Source organism: Vanessa cardui, chromosome 3 (genome assembly GCF_905220365.1).
Source record: "Vanessa cardui chromosome 3, ilVanCard2.1, whole genome shotgun sequence".
NCBI lineage: Eukaryota > Metazoa > Arthropoda > Insecta > Lepidoptera > Nymphalidae > Vanessa > Vanessa cardui.
Genome location: NC_061125.1, coordinates 7,893,402 through 7,913,426, shown reverse-complemented (window position 1 = coordinate 7,913,426; position 20,025 = coordinate 7,893,402). Strand labels below are relative to the sequence as shown.

The 20,025-nt window shown below is 29.2% G+C and overlaps 1 protein-coding gene across 1 annotated transcript in view; it reads right to left on the bottom strand.

Moving 5' to 3' along the window:
* LOC124543922 overlaps positions 1 to 18,345 on the bottom strand; it is a 40,284-nt gene extending 21,939 nt beyond the window's left edge. The window contains exons 1-2 of the mRNA XM_047122248.1: positions 18,201 to 18,345; positions 3,192 to 3,494 (exon numbers count right to left, since the gene is read on the bottom strand). Coding sequence (XP_046978204.1) covers positions 3,192 to 3,380 — 189 coding nt within the window. The 5' untranslated portion in view covers positions 3,381 to 3,494; positions 18,201 to 18,345. The remainder of the gene's footprint in view (positions 1 to 3,191; positions 3,495 to 18,200) is intronic.
* Positions 18,346 to 20,025: the final 1,680 nt, after the last annotated feature.

Genomic DNA, 20,025 nt, shown 5'->3' with positions numbered 1-20,025 from the left:
GCATCTTAACCGATGATTTCGGGTTCAAATCCAGGCAAGCACCACTATACATATATATACATATGTGCTTAATTTATGTTGTCACTATATATATATATATATATATGTGCTAAATTTCATCTAGTGCTCGGCGGTGAAGGAAAACATAGTGAGCAAACCTGCATGTGACTAATTTCATTAAAATTCTGCTACATGTGCATTCCACCAACCCGCATTGAAACAGCGTGTTGGAATATGTTCCAAGCCGTCTCCTTAATGGGAGAGGAGGCCATTAGCCTAGCAGTGGGAATTTTACAGGCTGTTACTTTACTCTTTTTTAATATAAAAAAGGAGTAAAATATAGTTCTTTCAACTAAAAAATAAAAATACTTTAATTGCTCTTATATGTACATAGGTTTTTCCACCGTGTAATTTATTTTGTCTTAATTCTTAATAAGACATTCAAGACAATCAACAAATATAGATTTAAATATTCTTACATCTTTTTAATTTTGAATATATTATGTATACATTACCATTCATAACGATGAACTATCAAATATAATGGGTGGGTTTAACGAACGAACGTTCTAAAATGTCAAGCAACGAAAATAAACCGACCCGAGTGCAATGAACCCATATTTATTTTACTAACGTAAGACATTGCAAATCTTTTGAATATTATAAATATAATTATTTTCGCATTATCATAATATGTTAATTATGAATTATATTATTTTATAGAAAATTCAATTCATTTGTTAATTTAAAGATGCAGATAATATCAGAAACGTGTTTTTATTTTTTACCTATTATTATTTGAATGCTTTACAATCTGAAATAAAAGGTACTTATGTATATAAATAAATACACGTTATATGCGTGAACTAGAAGTAAAAATATTCATTGTTATTAATCTGTAGGTATAGTCGATAATTCTTGTTATAGATGGGCATAGACAACAACAACAACAACAACAACCTGTAAATTCCCACTGCTGGGCTAAAGTCCTCCTCTCCCTTTGAGGAGAAGGTATAGACAGTTGGTCATTTTTATGTCTAGCTGTTATTGTATTGTCTTATGTGTGTATGATGGCGCAATATTTTCTGACCTTTAAGAATTACAAAATGCCGTATAAACTTACATATGCATATGATATTTATATATTATATATTATAAATTATTTTTATAAACGGAAGTCAAAATTTTAATTTAATTTGAGGATATAATTATGAAATAAATTATTGCGAGATTCCTCACGACAATATATTTCATAACGATGTGTATAAGTCGGATTTAAGTACGCGACATGAATATCCATCAACATTTACTGAAGCATCGTAATAAAATAATATTTTCTTCCTAAAAAAAGTGGCGAGGCCAGAGAGTGGATCTTTACGGGTTTTTGCTTTTTCACTAATCAAACAGAGGGGTAAAATTAATTTCAATATAAACCTAAATCTACAATTAAATTAGAAAGGTGGCAAAATTTTTATTGAATCTGTTTCCAAATTAAAGATTCCAATAACTTCCTGATGTAGCAGATAAACCTACTACGAAGTAATCACTTCATTTATAATTCAAGATAAACTGAGAAGAAGCAAGCAAATATTATACGTTTTAAAAAAAAAATTAGTAATTTCAATAAAGAGCGAGAACAACCAACTCTCCACTAAACCACTTAATATTTTCAGTCTGAGCGGATTGTCTCTAAATATAATTGATTGAAAATTTATGGTTTATAAGTACATAATTAAATAATTATTGTTATATTTAGAACACGAAGTAACAATTATAATCCATCGAAAACAATTTCACGCAGAATTGAACGCCACTGATTACGTTTGCTTTAAATTCTGTTTTCATTTTCACTGCATGACGTTATTATGATTCAACATTCAAATTATATTGGGCGTGAGATAATGTACTGAATAGTGTTTAATACGTGACAAACAAATGAAATTCGTGCTTGTTATATCGTTTTGAATTTTGTCAAGTGACGCGTTTGATAGATAGATATTATAATGTCGCTAAATTTGTTTTTTTTTTTTGACACAGCTACAATAATAATTATATTATACAATCACATTCAATATTTGATTGTAGCAAGGAAACAGTTACATAATTAAAAATATTATTTTGCAAATAATGACAGCGTGGAATGGTGGAAATAATGCTAGCAGCGTTTCCTTGTTGAAACGCAATTCCGATTCTCTGGGTGAAAAATAAACCAGCCTTCCAGTCGCTGGGGGAAGCAATAAGACGGGGTACAATATACTTTATTGTACACCAAAACAGGAAAAAAAAGAAACAAGAAATACATAAAGGAGTGGTACAAAGGCCGCTTTTGTACCACCTTTTTCTCAATCCCGTAACAGCAATCTATTGGAGAAAACTTTTAGGCTTATGTAGTTAAAAGGCTTACGGATTTTCAACGGTAAAGAAAAAAATGTACCTGAAATTAATTAATAAATACTCATTTAAATTGGATATACAGGTATTATTTTACATTGGTTTATAATGATGTATACATAAATATATGTTAACAACAGCACAAAAATAAATACTGGCAAAATACAATGATATTTTATAGTTAACAATATGTCATTGTCATGAGTTGATAAAGTATAATTATAAAAAAATCTGATGATTTGGTCATGGTTTGGTCATCGTAGATTTGAAAAATCCGTCTTGACCGAAGGTTGGTTCAGAATTGAAAAAAGGTTTTCCGTATCACGGCACGTTTCCATATCATCAGCTCCATCTTACTTCCACTACATTTGTACATAAACAGGTGTAGTAATGGCAAACCAAATCTATAACAAAAGTTTTTTCAACAGCAATTGACGTCGGTTATAAATCTGCCTAGTTCTTTTATTTCATGCAGAGAAGAAATTGTATCAGGCGTGGTAGTATACGCGAATGATGATGTGTTGTAATGTTTAACTTTCACTGTCTATTTTTTAATGGTATGGTATTTTGTAATGGTTCTAGTTAAAATTAATACAAAGATATCTAAGGGATAAAATTGATATATATTTAATGAATAACCTTATAATAAATCATCTAGATGTACTTTTTAGTGTTTATAAGTATACGATAACACTCTTTTACACACAAAGATTTATAAGAATAGTATTGTTATATTAAGTGGTATAAAGTTTTACATGATGAATTATTGTCTAAGGAATAAGCAAAACGTTTCAACTGACCTGATAATTTGTTTGTACCACCACAGCTCTAAAAACTATGGAAGCGTCTTGAACTCTTGTCTCCAAAGGTCTCTCCGCGAACTTCGGACACTGGCTGTCACAAACTATTGTTTGACACAAAAACAAAACCACCAACAACAAATCTCTATTGGAAATTTTGCCCACTGGGCATATGAAATACGATGCCATTTTCAACTTTGTGCGTACAAAATTAAGTCACATATTCCCTTGTCGAACTCATTTCACTGCACTCCGCTTCGGTCTCCGTTTCTTCTGACGTTTTCTGCTCTGCATTTTTTTTATCTGTAACAAGAAATGCGATTGGTTATTTGTTGGAACAATGGAAGGATTATTTCCAATCGGGTTTGTTTATTTTTAATTTTCATCGTATTGTTCAGTCTTGTTATTTTAATTGTTTTTTCATAATACAGTTATGAGTACTAATTGAATTTTATCTTACTTGGAAACAGGTATTATTTTTCACTGTGTATTTTATAAAATACAATTTTTAGCACGTAGACAAGATATTTTCTAAACGTTTAATTGGAAATAAAAAAAATATTGACACAACACAGTATATAAAGTTAAAATTTATAAAGTTCGCTTTAAAAAGTGTTGAGATATGTAGCTAAAAATTGCTCTCACAATTTTACGAAACAAAAAACCCCACTCTATATTTTTTTAAAGTGGCGAATCAAAATCATATCCCTAACAGAGATAAAATCATATAAACGTATGGACAAAATAAAAATGATATACAATATTAAGATATTCCTCTTGTGAACTGGAATAGTTATGGCATAAGGCATAGATAATTTTTGTGTAATCTATAAACTTAATTAAATAGATGCATATGTCCTCAGTTGATGATATTAAGTCGCATTTTATTAAAAAAATCTAGCTAGTAGAGTCGTTTTAATAATATTGTCCATGAAGAATGCGTAGCAAATTGCTACGAAGCGCTACGTCGTAGTCAACATAAACAATTTGCTTATAAATTTCTACGAATTAGCTATCGGAATAATTATTTTTCGTATCACTATTTTACACAGAAATATGGTACATTAAAACCATGAACTTCAAAGCATTTTAAATTTTATATTAAACTTCATATTTACGAAAAATAATTTGAAATTCTGGTAAAGTAAATGAATTTTTTTTAGTAAACTGGCTTAGATGGATTAAAACCATAATTATAGATAACTTAATATTATACTTATTTTTTGTATGGTATATTTACTCCAAACTAAAATAAACGATTAAGAGCTCAAATTGACGTGCTAACTATTGTTCACAAAGCGTGAATTTTTGTACTCAAAATATTTTATATATTTTACCCACTACAGTATCTTCAGATCTGACTTCAAAATGCTAAACTCGTATAACTGATTGACTAAAATTATTAAGTAAAAATGTCTTATGAGTATAGGGTGTGTTGTGTTTATTTAAAACGAATTAAAACTAACGATAGCCAATCCGCATCTGCATCATTTGCAAACGCCAACAACGTTGTCAGTTTGCTACAAATATAATAGAATATGTAAAACGTTATAAATTGCTTGAATTTATAGGCATTACCAGACCGTAACTCGACACGTATCATGAAGCATTCAGGCTTAATATGTCAAACTGAAGCTTCAGACGCTTTGGAAACCGAAATCCTTAAGTATGTTCACCCTACATATCATATCATCATTAATGTACAGCGGTAACATACGTTGTTTTTGAAAATGCTCATACTTTTAATGTGTTTTAAAATATATTAAGTCATTCTGTATTCTTAGAAGACTACATATATCTCTTAATGATATTAAAATAAAAAAAATGTAATCGTTAATCTGTTACAAGTAAAGTTACAGCATGATTTTTATCGGACAAGTTAACCAAAACTTTTAAATTAAATTTACTTAACAAATTTCAAAAAATCAAAATTGCGTTTACGAGGAGTCATAGTGATGTCATATCGACATTTTTGGGGTAGGGTATACCCCAAACGCAACATGTTTTCTGTCGAATAAGTAGACCACAATATTTAAATCATTTTTATTAAAAAAAAAGACCAAAGTTGTATACGTATAATCGTATAGTGAGACTTATATTGACGTCATGTCAACAATTCCAGGAATCGAGTATTCGAAAACGCAGCAGCGCCGAAATTTTTCGCATTAGAAAAAAATGTCGGACTCATCGTAAAAAAGCACTCACAAAATTTTACATTTGTATATATTAACAAAAATTTATTTACTTATATTTGGGACTATATACCTTTTAAATTCTTAATTTTTTGTACATACTTCAAATACGTCATTAATGAAATAAAAAACTAGTAGGTTTTATTATACTATAGTCATAGTATTGAAAAAATGAACGGTTTATATACTTGATATAATTCGCACTAATCATATAATTTTATTAAAGTAGGCAATACTTAGCCGTGTAAACAGAGCGTAACAAGACACGACTTATCCACTATCGGTGCTTAATACATCAAACGGAGTCAAAGTCGGTTCGGCTTTCCCTAAATCACTTAAGCTTAATTCTCTATAAGCGAAGCTATTCACATCAATGGAGTAAGTTGAGTGACTGTTGACTATATAACCTTACGTGCTTTCAAAATTATTAATAAAATATGCAAAGATAAATTACATAACTAATTTCATACCTATATCTGAGATAGTAAAGTGTAGTATTAAACAAAAAAGGCACATTATCAACTTTTAAAATAATAAATTTTAACATAAATATTTCAGTTACTAAAATTCAATTTGAATTTGATTAAAAGTAACCAGAAAATATAATGACAATAAATTCATTTTGCACCTATCCTTTTTAATTTTATACAATAAAATTTTCAAATAATTCATATACTACTTTGAAAAATAATTATAAAAAATTACCTTATTTAAAAATGCATAGTATCACATTTATAACATTGACCTATATAGCATAAACGTTGTTGCATAGGCAATATAACTCAGCAATCAATCGGACTATCATCACTACATGAAGTAATTCTGAGCAAACAGTTGTATCTTGTAGTAATTACTTGCGGTATGCGGTTGCTGTGGTTTGCAATTATTCTTTATGATTACTGCGTTAATTGTACGTATTGCAGCTTTGTTCTCGATATGAGCAAATCATTGGAGAGTTTCATTTTTAATTGATGTAATGCCCATTTTAATTTATCAGAAAATAGTTTTGAACTTTAATCAAAATGTTGAGTTTTTTGTCACAATCAAATAAATCGATTATATTAAATGTTTGATATCAAAAATGGTCTTTAAATATCTGAATAGTATTCTTATTTATTTATTTTAAAATGTCTATAGTTTTCTTTATTAAATTAAAACATCTATCTTTATTAAAAAATATATAATAAAGTACAAGTATAAAAAAACGTTTTGGTTTGAAATCATAATTTATTATGTATTTTTATTATATTAGGAACTAGAAATAACAGATTAGAAGTATTGCAATAGATAAAAACTCTACAGCTTTAGACATAATCCAAAAAACAATAACCTAAACTAAGGGCACTGTAATAGAAAACGTATTTCATTTTATATATAATATTTTGTTACAATAAAAATTCAATACATTTTAACAAATACGGTCTGAACGGCGTCAAACTCAAAAAATACCAAACGTATTCCCATACTATTTTTACCAACGTACGGAGTAATTCATGAGATTAAATATACCATTCGTTAGATTTTTTTTAAATTGGCTCATGCAAATGTAATGTTTGTTGAGATGGTAAACATCATTCTGACTGGGAGATTCACTTGTGTGCTTAACTTAAACCACTGGTTATATGTGTAAGACGGTATAAATCTTTTATGAAGACCCTTATAATATTCTTGTGAAGCTGGTACGAAATGTGTAACAAATAACTACTATTAATGTTTATATAATATTTATTTTTTATATAGAATTTTCTGATATGAATCATTTTATAACATGCTTAAAAGTGACCAAATAAATCAACACTAAATAATACTTTTCTCATTAAAATTCCTTCCAGAAATGTTTTTTGTTTGATGACATTTGTTTCTTAATTCATGTATGTAATATGAATTAGGAATTGTTGATTATTTTTTAAAGATATACAAACCATCCCCCATCTAAACATTTATTCAATAATTTCAAACTATAATTTCCCTGATATATTATTTTACACAATATTGGCTTCGAGGTTCAAACAACTGACATCGGTTCATCCATTAGTAAATGAATACTTGGATACAGTAACGTTAGAGAGTAGTCTTCAAACGAGATAGGTAATATACGTTGGAGGGATGATTAAATTACATTAATATCTAACCAAATACAATGCTATATTTCCTTCATAGTATTTAATTTTTGGTTATATAACTGATTAAGGGTACACTTTCTTTAACGAGATTGTTGTGGCTTTTAGTGGAATAGAGCCACCATACTTCAATAGGTATATTTTTTTTGTTATAGATTTTCACCAATCGTTGGGACTAATCTGGTATCAAAAGCATACCTAAGGAGGATTGGTGTTTATCGGTAAGTCTGGTACAAATCCATTCCATTCAGTAAACACACTGTGCTGATCACAAATATAATAAGGATAGATAGATAAGGGATAAGAATAATCGAGTAATGACAACATCATCATCATATTCTATCTAATTTTAAGATTTCTAGAAATATTTCCATGCATTGCGTACAAATTAAGAAATATTTTTAGTAGAAAATGAATTTCTTACAAATAAGTTGAAAGGACTTGTCAAAGAAGCAGAGGACAAAGGTTATTTGTCACTCCAATTTCCTTTCTTAGTTGATGTAGAAGTTTTAAAATTTTTGTGCAAAATTAACGAGGAAATTACAATGTCTAGCTCTTCATAATTTGCTAATGAAGCGTAACGTTTTAATCCTCTTAACACATATATTAGACATAAATAAAATCAGGAATACATTACTAATTCGATACTTATTTGACCACTAATATAGTAATGAGACTTTATATTAATACATTTTATTTCAATATTCTCAAAATTCATATTACGCTGATTATTTTTTACGCTAAGAATATATGTCATGATAAATAATAATAATATATAGGATTTATTTTAACCTTTTAATGCCAGATGTGGTAATGCCATTTCACATTTTTCAAAACTATAAATATTGTTAATCTAACTTCACATTAAAGATTTATGAGATAATTAAGATATTTTTGTATGTATTTTAAATGTAAGGTCATTGCCTAACATTGAAATCATTATCATTATGTTGAAGTCAGTGATATATTTTAACAAGGAAATCTATAAATTAAATCAAGTAAATCGAAATTCTTAAAAATATTTCAAGCATTTCGGTTTCTATGGCCAAGTGAGGATAGAAAGCTTTGATCTGGTCACCGTGTTATTCAACACACATGTACATATAGATGTTCTAAGAAATTACTTTCAAACTTTGACAACTCTCAAAAGTAAAACCTACATTGAAATCTAATAGATATATCAAATTACCGGAAATTACGCGCCACGGAAATTAATAATTTTTTTTTTATGATAATAATTCAAGTTCTACTAAATGTAAATATAGAATAAATTCATTTCGAATATTACTAAGAAAAAGGTTAAATTAATCGCTATAACTTGTAAATGTTAGTCTTAAAAGTGGTGGCCTACCGTGGTTAGGCTAAAGGGAAAATAAATCAAGTTATCCTTTTTTGTTGCGTTTGGTTTATTTTATAGAAGCTGTAATTAATGAAAAGCACCCTTACTTCGGAGCGGTTTACCTCTTCAAAGGATACTTATATAACTAAGTATTCGAAACTCAAATTATCAAAAGCTGTAGAGAGATCGAAATTTTCATAAATCAGTTTCACAATACTTCAGAGCATTAATAATTAAATTATACAGATATTCTCAAAGAGTGGATGTAGTAATGTTAAGAGATACCTATGGCTTATCGTTGTTACTCGTTCAGAATTTAGCCACACATAGCTATAATTATATAGTGTTAACAACATTAGAGCAATTTAAAAAATAAAAAAAATAATCCCTATATAAATCCCTTCTTTGAGAGACGGGTGTTGACATAATGTTATAAGTTAAGAAGATAGGTAGTTACCGTAACTTTTCCCTCGTGTAATAGCATCACAACACTCTTAAAAGAGCCTTAATGCTGACCAACCAATTTATATTACACGAGACGCGTGTGAAATAAGGTCATTTTATTCTTCTTTTATTTAATACTTTAACACAAAATATAAATACATTATTTATAATAAAAAATACACATTGGTGATTGGTGAACTCGAAATGAGTATTCAAAATCCCTGATTTAAAATATAACCTTACAAGATATGGTTTGAAAACCGTATTAAGCAGTTCAAAATTCCATTGTGATTAATATTTTTGTTTATTTTGGGAAAAAAACAATTGCTTGGAAAGTAATAAAGCCTAGCAACCAATCCAGACGAAATTGTATCTAAATATAACTATATATATCTATATTCTTGTTGTATGTATTCTATTGCAGACTACATATGACAACGCGTTTCGAATATTTCAATAAATAATATTAATGAGTATATCGGTCTCCATTAGCTAAAGGTATTAAGCAGTTCTAAATTATTAGGGTATATAATTTTTAGTAATAATAATAAGATCCATATATCGATGGTGTAAACACACAATATATTTCGCATTAGACTCTAGTAATAATTCGAAAACATTTGTATAATTTCATTGTTGAAATAATAAAGGTTTACGATCTCCAGCGAATTAATTACGTTTTGAATAAATTAATTCTATTGTATTGAGAGCATGATCTCATTCGATTGAAAGTACTTCAAACAATTTATATCAGTTATTTTTTATAATTTGAAGATGCTAATATTAAATTCAACCATTATATAATCTAGTTAGATATATAAAAGTTTTACTAACGTGTATATACGAAAAAATAACAGAGATTTTATGAGAAAGTGTGATAGTGTTGGTACCTTGAAACAAACACAAAGTTGATACTCTTGTTACTCGACTGGAGTTAGTAACTTTTTTGTGGGGCAATATAAGCGGTTGTACAACAGAAAAAAAAAATTATAGAACGCTTGTGCACAAAAGGTTACAATTAGTGAGTTTTAAGGTAGTTTACTTCTCAATAAAACGTAACCTCATGTTTCAAATTGAATATTTGTAAATAGTAAAATTGACAAAAAATAAATACCTCCGCTGAGTTTCTTTAGACGGTTCCTCTAAGGTGTTTTTCCTTTTTCCGACGCTGTGGTAGTGTTTAATTTGACAATCAATAAGTAACTGTAATGCTTCGATATTGAACAAAGAAATTTGATTTGATCATAAAACTTTCTATTGTATATATGTTTTTATAAAATTATAAATTGAGGTCACTAATGGGCTACCTGATGATATATGGTCACCACCATACACCATCAGCCTGAAATTCAAAAGCTTACAGCTTTTGTCCATTATACCTACAGTTACATGTCAAATCACAAGAATACTAGACAATGCTATTTGACGGTTGAATATAAAGAAAACTATCAACTATCATATGGGCTTACTCGGAACTCTAGCACTAAGTAATTTAAATAATTCAGTAGAAAATGTCTAAATAATAACAGCTTACAAGAAGCTATTTTGATTAAACCAATTTTACAATTATAGTATCAATTATAAAATACCTTAACCGGTTTTATGTATGCCATAAATAATTTAATGAATATTGATTCCAATCAATAAATTGTAAATTGAGTAACATTAAAGGTAGTACAAGTTCATTATTTTTATTTGTTTGTTCTGATCATGTTTATATGAAGCTTCTAATATAATCTGTAAGGAAAAAATATATGACAGCGTTGTGATACAGGATGCCTGTCTGATGTCCACCCTTCATGCTCGTGATTGGTTGGTTAGTTCCAAAAATAATAATAAACAATACATTATTAGTGAAATTCAATAGTTAAGTGGTCCAAAGATTTATTTTATCCTATTGTCTTAAGAATATAATGAAGATTTTGAAGTGAGACCAAAAGGCCTCTGAGAGACGTGCTTTTTTGTCCGTTGACGTCATTAATCAATTTATCACCGAATATGAAAAGAAATATATATATACATTCATAGCTCTTTATATCACTGAAACATAAACAATTCAAACGCGAAAAAGGTTTATTATACTGTTGAATATATTATTCTACTCGAATTGTTTCTAGACAAGTCCTACTTAAAAGTTAAGTGTTTTATGAATCTGAATTTAAATCAGGGATGAAATAGTGCAGATTTATATGTAGAGTTTTAGAGTACTTCTGCTTCATAAGATATATATAATATTTAGTAAAGTAGAAATACAGACGGTATCATTATTCATTTAAACTAACTTCATGCGTTTTCATGAATGCTCATTATACTTTAACTCTTATGATCACTTTTCCAAAGTAACCTATTTAAAAAAAAGGTTATATATTATATTCCTAATACTATTACCCATAATAAGACATGGTATTAAAAAAATAATTTATCCTTGTTACTAGAAAGTGATGCCCATTATCGTTATGCTCGTAAAAGTGTATATTTTCAATTAAAAGCATATCTCAAGAGTATACTTATTTCAATCACGCCTGAGATAAACATAAAATGTTCTCATTATCTTAATTTAATTTTATAAAAAATATCTTCAAATTATTTTTCAGTATGTAAAATACATCACAACAACTTTTTTAAATAGAGTTTAATAAAGTTATTATTACTGTCACTTATGTCTAAAAGAGGACATGGCCCAGTGATAGAGCCGAGATGACTCTGTGGTTAGAATGCGTGCAATTTAACCGATGATTGCGGGTTCGAACCCTGGCAAGCACCACTGAAGATTTATGTGCTTAATTTTGTTTATAATTCCTCTCATGCTCGGCGGTGAAGTTTGGAAATTTACGGACTGTTGTTGTTGTTATTGTTGTTGCATGTTTAAAAAACTAAAATTTTAGTTTTATGTTCAGTGATTAAAATACGAGAAATTGATTGACAGTTAAAATCCAGTCAAGAACCAGTAAATTGACTTCTAGCTATGTATTATTTTAGTTTATGTCAAATATAGTGTAAATATTTTTCACTTTATAATTAGTATACAATATTAACTCGCTTTTGATTATATTTTCCACTAACACACACCCACAGATGACGGAAACATTTTTTTTATAAACAGATATAAATTTTCGTATTAACATTCCAATTATACTATATAATAAGTAACATACATTCAATAAAATCAAGTATATTAATGATAGTTTTAATTATATGGATATTCTGTACATATTCAAGATTTTAAGATTAATCGCAACCTCAAAAGTCAAAATTATAATTCGAAATTTTTAGAGAATCAAAAAAAACCGCTGCTGGCTTTTTTCTTTAACCTAATGGGTTTGTTAACAAAAGAATACATGTCATTTTATTTTTAAAATGTGCTAATCCTTTAATAACTTTTCACCAACAAAGTTTTGCTAAAATTCGTTAATAGAATGAATTTTAGTTTTTGATTTCATTTTTATATTAACAAAAAACTAGTAATAAATTTATCTTTTTTTAAAAAAATAAAGTGTATTTCTGTTTGATATATGATAATTCAATTTTCAGTTTATATTTATATATGTACAATTTTTTGATTGATAAATATTTTTAGCATTTCCCGTAATTAAATACTTGTATATTTTCGATGAGGATCATTTATGGAAAGCTATATTAATTTATTTATACAAAATTGAAATATGTGGACTAGATATTGAATTGATGAGCACATGTAGGAACAATTAATGATAGCGTGGTTTCATTTTCATGAGCCTCCGGCTACAATGTGTTTGTGATCATTTATTCTAGATTAAATGACATGCAAATAAAAGAACCTTTCAATGGCGAGTGAATGAAAATGTGCGGACGTCTGCACCTAACAATAGGGGACTGTATAGCTTATTGTGTTTGAAAGTATAATTAATAAAATAAATGAGATGTAACAATTTCAAAATAGAGATACTGTTCAAAAACTTTTTTTACTTGATGGTAGGGCTTTGTGCAAGCCCGTCTAGGTAGGTACCACCCACTCATCAGTTATTCTACCGCCAAATAGCAGATCCAGTATTGTTGTGTTCCGGTCATAAAAAAAATAAAAAATAAAAACAGTCATATAGTTTGATGGATATTTGATTTAATAGTGATAACATTGATATGGTAATAAACTATTTTAGCAAGCTTTTAACATTTTCATTTCATGTATAATAAAATCAATACAATAAAAGCTGTTAAAGGACTCTTAATATGTATAAGTGCAGTGGTAAAATTAATTGGTTCAAATTCGAATGTCACGATTTTAGATATAATTTACCACGCGATTGTGCTATCGATTTTGACAATTAACCATCTGACCCGTATAACGTTGTAGGACCACTACAAAGTTTCATCGCATAGTTTCAAATATCTAAATTAGTACGGCCCATTTAACCTATTTCAGGAGCGAAAACTGAACTCAAAACCCGATAAATGATTATATAAATTGAACAAGAGATACAAAGTTGCTGAATTATTTTAAAGTCGAAATTCCTTTCTTGAGCGAAAATACTTCATGATTGTTTTGTTTTCCCAATAATGGCGTTTTTGTTTTCTTGATATAAGATGCCTTTAGAATTTTCTCATTAAAGTTACAAAAAAATCACGTCTTGTAGCTTTAATTTTGTCTCTTTAAGGCCGTTCTAGCAACTATATAGGAAAAAAACTGTAACACATACCATACATACATACATACATACATACATACATACATATTTAGTTTTTATGAAATTGGAAAGTTATGTTATATGTAATTATAATATTGTTATTGTAAACTAATTTACATCTGACTAGTTAGTCACGTAGGATTGACGCCAAGATATTTTCATAAAATTGGGCCACCTGAAACCGTCATCGATCCATTTGCAAAAATTTCTGATTGTTCCAAGTGTCTTGTCAAACCCTATTTGAATTTTTCAAGTCGTACGGTTGACGTCTTATGGCGCCCTTGCTTCCATCAATTCTTGATCACGACAGGCGCAACTGTCAAATTGCCGAGCAAAATAATTCAGAGATTGAGTGGAAAAACATTTCCGCATGCTTTTCTAAGATCATATGTTATAGATAGAGCGATCGTGCAAAAATAGGCACTTAGAAGTGACCTAACTGATAGAAAAATTGGCACAAGTCCGATATTGTTCACAGGCTAATGGTTAGTTAAAAAGCAGAGAGAGGACGATTTTCGAAGATTTGCAACAACAACAGCCTGTAAATTTCCCACTGTTGGGCTAAGGCCTCTTCTCACTTTGAGGAGAAGGTTTTGAAACACATTCACCATGCTGTTCCAATACATCTTGGTGGAATACACGTGTGGCAGAATTTCTATGAAATTAGACACATGCAGGTTTCCTCACGATGTTTTCCTTCACCGCCGAGAACGAGATGAATTATAAACACAAATTAAGCACATGAATATTTAGTGATGTTTGCTTAGGTTTGATCACGTAATCATCGGTTAAGATGTACGCTGTCTAACAACTAGGCCATCTGAAGCTCTAGTAAATAATAATGAACTCAAAGCATTGGACAAAATCAATATTAAATTTAAAAGATAAATTCAAGTTATAAATTCACAATTAAATATTTATTAAATATATCTAACAATAACAATATTGTTTAATAAACTTACAATTTAAGATGCTTGTGTGCGAACAACGTACTATTTAGCCTTATAAAATATAACGCTCACCGTTCACGAATAAATCTGTCTCAAAATGAAAGCTACTTGATTAAATACAAAAATCTTGTATTAAAAACATTGAATTAAGTACACAATAGATTATTCGGTTTCCAATTTTGAAAGCGTGTTAACAATATATTGGATGTCAGTTTGCCTATCTACTTAAAAAAGTAATGGTTGTATTTGGAAATCAAAGACTTAGTTTATTTACTTTTCAGCTAAATAATGTTGATCGTCTTCACTGCGAAAAATGTGACGGTCAAGTGTATCGAAAAACTAACTACGAGATTCTTTGTTATTGCAATTTTGATACTTTTCACTTTCCAGCTTTATACGTCACATAAAACTAAAGCAATTACATGTATTATTTTTTGCTAACTATTTTTATTATTTGTGTTAAAAGCGTGTATATGGAATCAACGAAGTTTTAATTATTCCACAGATAAAATATCGAATTCTTAATTGAGCAGTAAATTAATAAGAAATCTTAAAACACCGTTTAATACACCTGTTGATGACACGAATGTTTCCTCGAAATTTCAAATCTCTCTGTTTTATTAGTTTAAATTGAGCCGAGAGTCAGTCAATCACAAAATAATTGCCCTTTATATATTTAAATTAGGAGCAATCACGATTGACTGTTATATTAAAATTGTTGATTAAAACAGTATTTCAATCAAGTTATATATTTTCGATTAAAATCTTCTTGAAAATTAAAACAAATGAAAAAAGAATATCGTATTTGTAGTTTCAAAAGAACTAGGTTAAAAGGTACAAAAGCAGAAAAATTGAAAATATGATTACAACTCGAACTGGTTCCAATGAGAAATAGATTTTCTCAGCCCATTTTTCTTCCTATTAGATGTGGGTTAGTAGTCAACTGTCAAATCCTCCGGGACCATCCCAGCTTATGTTCAATTTGTGGTGGACAGTAAAGGTCGCGCTCGCAATGTAGAAGTTATATTAAAGATACTAAAAGACCTTCATTAATTTTATATTAGACTGAAACTTTTATTTTTAATATTAATATATAGCTGCATATACTTTTTTTGTTATTTTACATATAGTGAATATTTTATATCCGATATTCTTGACTTTTTACAATAGTAAAAACGAATGAGATGCGTAGTGACACATTATCGACTAGATTGTTGGTAATTTTTTTTACTATTAAATGCACAATGTTTTATAGAATACTTTTTATAGAATTTCTCTCATTATATTTATGAATAATAATATAGCACACTTTATTTTACCCTAAACAATAATAACTGCAAAAAAATGAGAAATATCAAGTTATAAATATGAAAATTTATGAGAAAGGGATACCTTGTTACCCGGGTTGTCACCTACCTGGCTTATTACAAATCCCATTGGTATAAATTACTATTTGATGATGATGTCTTCATTTCCGATTTCAGCCACGACGGCTTTCCCAAGAGAGATACTCGCTAACTACGCAGCACTTGTTATAGCGCACAAAAATGTGCACTTCAATGTACAAAAAGTACAACCCTTTTCTGATATAATCATCATAATCTAATAAAAAGATAAAGATCGGATGCAAGGCCACCAACTCCCGACGGAAACACAATATTAACACTTATTAACTTCCAAATTATCCACTACATGACTATTCTTTTACAAAAATTGATAAATTTGCTTCGATACAGAACCAAAACCAAGTTTTGGTCTGAATATATATTCCTAATAATATATAGAACCTAGCCTTATGGGACGCTAAGCGAACTTTTAGTTTTTGATCTAGTCGCACAGCTGGTGACCACGTTTAGGGTAAGATACATTAGCCGTCGGAAAAAGGATGTAAAAAATTGTCCATATGTAAAACTTTTAATAATATATTGCAAATAAAAAATTACAGTAAGTGTTCAAGTCGATAGATTTTATTTTATTTTTAATGAGTTTATATGCAAAGAGGTACGTTATTTTACGAAATAGAATATATATGGACTTTAGACACGTTTTGAATGCAGAATAGAAATAAAATAAAACCGTATCACTATAAGGCATTTCAAGTTGATTCAAAGGAAATGTGGGAAATGTATTTTCTACACCTATTTTTCTTTCGATTAAACTCGATGCGGGCTGGAAGTCAACTGTCGATTCCTCGGGGAACGTCCCAGCTTATGTTCAATTTGTGGTGGACACTGTAAGTCCCTTCAAAGAGTTATATTGATGGAACTGGAAAACTAACACTTCGATTTTGCTAATCCAGTTACGTTAAGCTTAACTCTTTAATTAGAGAAATTAAAATTATTTTTTTTTGTAAAGCCAGAAAAACTTGCATAACGGTGTGCTTTTAGTTCTTTAAAGCATATCCGGCTGCGGACACAAACAATGTAATAATTATGACGAGAATAAAAAAATGAATAATTATATTATTTATTTTTGCCATCGATCTCACTTTTTTCACTTTTTAATTAATTCTATAAATATACCGTAGGTTAACTAATTATGATTAATGAAAAGTGCATAATAATCTAGTTGAAGTTTTAGCCTGTTCAAATCACTGAGCATAAAAAATAACTAAATCGAATAACACATACAATCATATATTGTCGACAAACCGTCGGCTGTAATTGGTTTCAGCGCTAATATTCTCTGGTTAGCTTTTCATTCATGACATATATTTGTACAGATGGAAATAATTGCGTAATTGTTTTTACATACGCTACACTTCTGTTATTAAAACAAATGCACATATTATTTTATTGATTCATAGCTAAGCAAAAAAATGTGACTAAATATATTTTCAGCGCATCGAGGCTTCAAAATATTTACCATGTATTGAAGATTTTAATATAATAAGATGATTATAAGCTTACCAACTTCAACGGAAATTTCGATTCTTTGTTACAAACAAATGAGGTCGTTTTGCTTTTATTAACTAAATAGAGCAGTATCACAGTTTAAACAATAATCTAATATTTTTAAATATATAATTAAACCAACCACAGCGATGTAACCATTAATTGTTTTGATTAAAAACTCTCAGAAGAAGCACTTTGAGGTATTTAATATTAATGAAAATAATAAGTTTTATAATAAAACACTAACGATTTCTAACAGCAAGTTCTAACAAAGAATAAGTCTTAATTTGATAATATAAATTATAAACTTATTTAATTAAGTTTTATGTTAAATTTTAAATAATAATCTTTTTTATTATGTAAATTCGAAGTTATAAATACTTCAAAATCATATTATAAAAATACTTACAAAATAAAACAAAATCCGAAGTTTAAACGTGCACAAAACGTCACACAAAAGAGCACAGCGTTTACCACAGAGCTCGGTCCGATTCAAGTTTTCATTGAGATATATTTGTGGAAAAACGGAACAGAGCTTCACGTCCGTTCGTCGCGACGGCTGAAGGAGGACTGAGGTACACTGTAATATGCTATCAAGCCATAGATTATAGCGACATTAGTCATTACAGAGTGGCAGGTTAACGACATGTTGTGTTACTCGTTGTAATGCAATTATCTATGGATGCTGGTTTCGACTATTCATTGTCTTAATATAATTGTTTGTCGATTCCGTTCATAACAACTCTAGCCATTTGTCATGTTTATTTATAATGTTTAGGTTAAATAAATTATGTTACATAATTGTGACAAAAAATAAAGAAATTATTTAATAATATCATATTTCATATGATTAATGAGTTATGAAAAATTTGGGTAGTCATCAGTATCAACATGTGTCATTAGATTACAGGATTATCCAAAAACATTACTGGTTAATATTGTAAGTAACACTTGAATACACTAAAAAATAAATATCAATTTAATTAAATAATTTAAGTTAATGTTTTATTTTTTAAATTTATTACAACTATGCAAAAATATATTTAAAGTTGTATTCATTTGCAGATAAATTCAACTAATGATTTAATAAAAAAAGGGGGCAAGTGCGAGTTGAACTCGCGTGAAGAGGGTTCCGTACGATGTTACCTATATGTTTTTTTTAAATCTGACCCAAATTTGTTTGTGGTAACTAAAAAAAGTATGAATGGTCCCTGATTGGAGAGGGATATTACTAAATATATTATCTATTGTTGAATTTTGTCTTGTTGTATATTCTTGAATACGCGGAGTAAGACCGAGTGACAGAAGGTATTCTGATATTTCATTTTTTGATTTGTCCTTAAAATCAATATTAAAGTCACCGGCAATAATAATCTTTTCGTTTGCACTAATAGCCTTTTTAATACATTCGACTGCAATTTTCGGAAGACATCTTGGTGATTTATATACGGTTAAAAATTGAACACCAAATGCTTTGAATTGAAGACATTCACAGTGTCCACCTCCTGGACTATCTATAAATAAACCTTTATTGGAACCGTCATCTAATTCATTGACGTAATTACAATTTATATATGCTATTGCACCCCTTCCGGGATTTGCATTCAATACATTGGGACCGTCTATTCTGCACACTTGCTCAAAACCTTCCAACTCAAAATTGTCGCTTCGAGAGCCCCAAGTTTCTACGAATAATGTAATATGAGATGAATGAATTATACAATCAGCTTTTACATCTAGTAAATGTTTACGCAATGATTGTACATTATGAAAGATTATTTGAATTTCATCTCCTGGTGACTGTAAAACTTCGAACTGGGGTATCAATTTATTTTCTAACAGTCTCATCATTTCCAAATGAACTGCACTTTTTTCTGATACCTTTGCTGGGGGATTGAAATTACCATCTGATGTAACCAAATAAAGGCCACTAGCTGAAGTAGCTCGAGAACAGGCTACATATAACATTGATCGCTTCACATTTCTACTCAAATGAACAACTATTTTTTCCATAGTGCAGCCTTGAGATTTATGAATCGTCATTCCCTCAGCTGGTACTACTGGAAATTGAGACCGATGTACCTTGAGGTTCGATGACTTCCATTGTTTCACTGTATACGTAGAAGTTTCTAGCGGTGTCCACTGAGATTCTATATATGCATGGTGATTCCGGGTATGAACCTCAAATTTATTCCTTGTCGCAATACCGACATTGTTATCAAACTGTAACCACA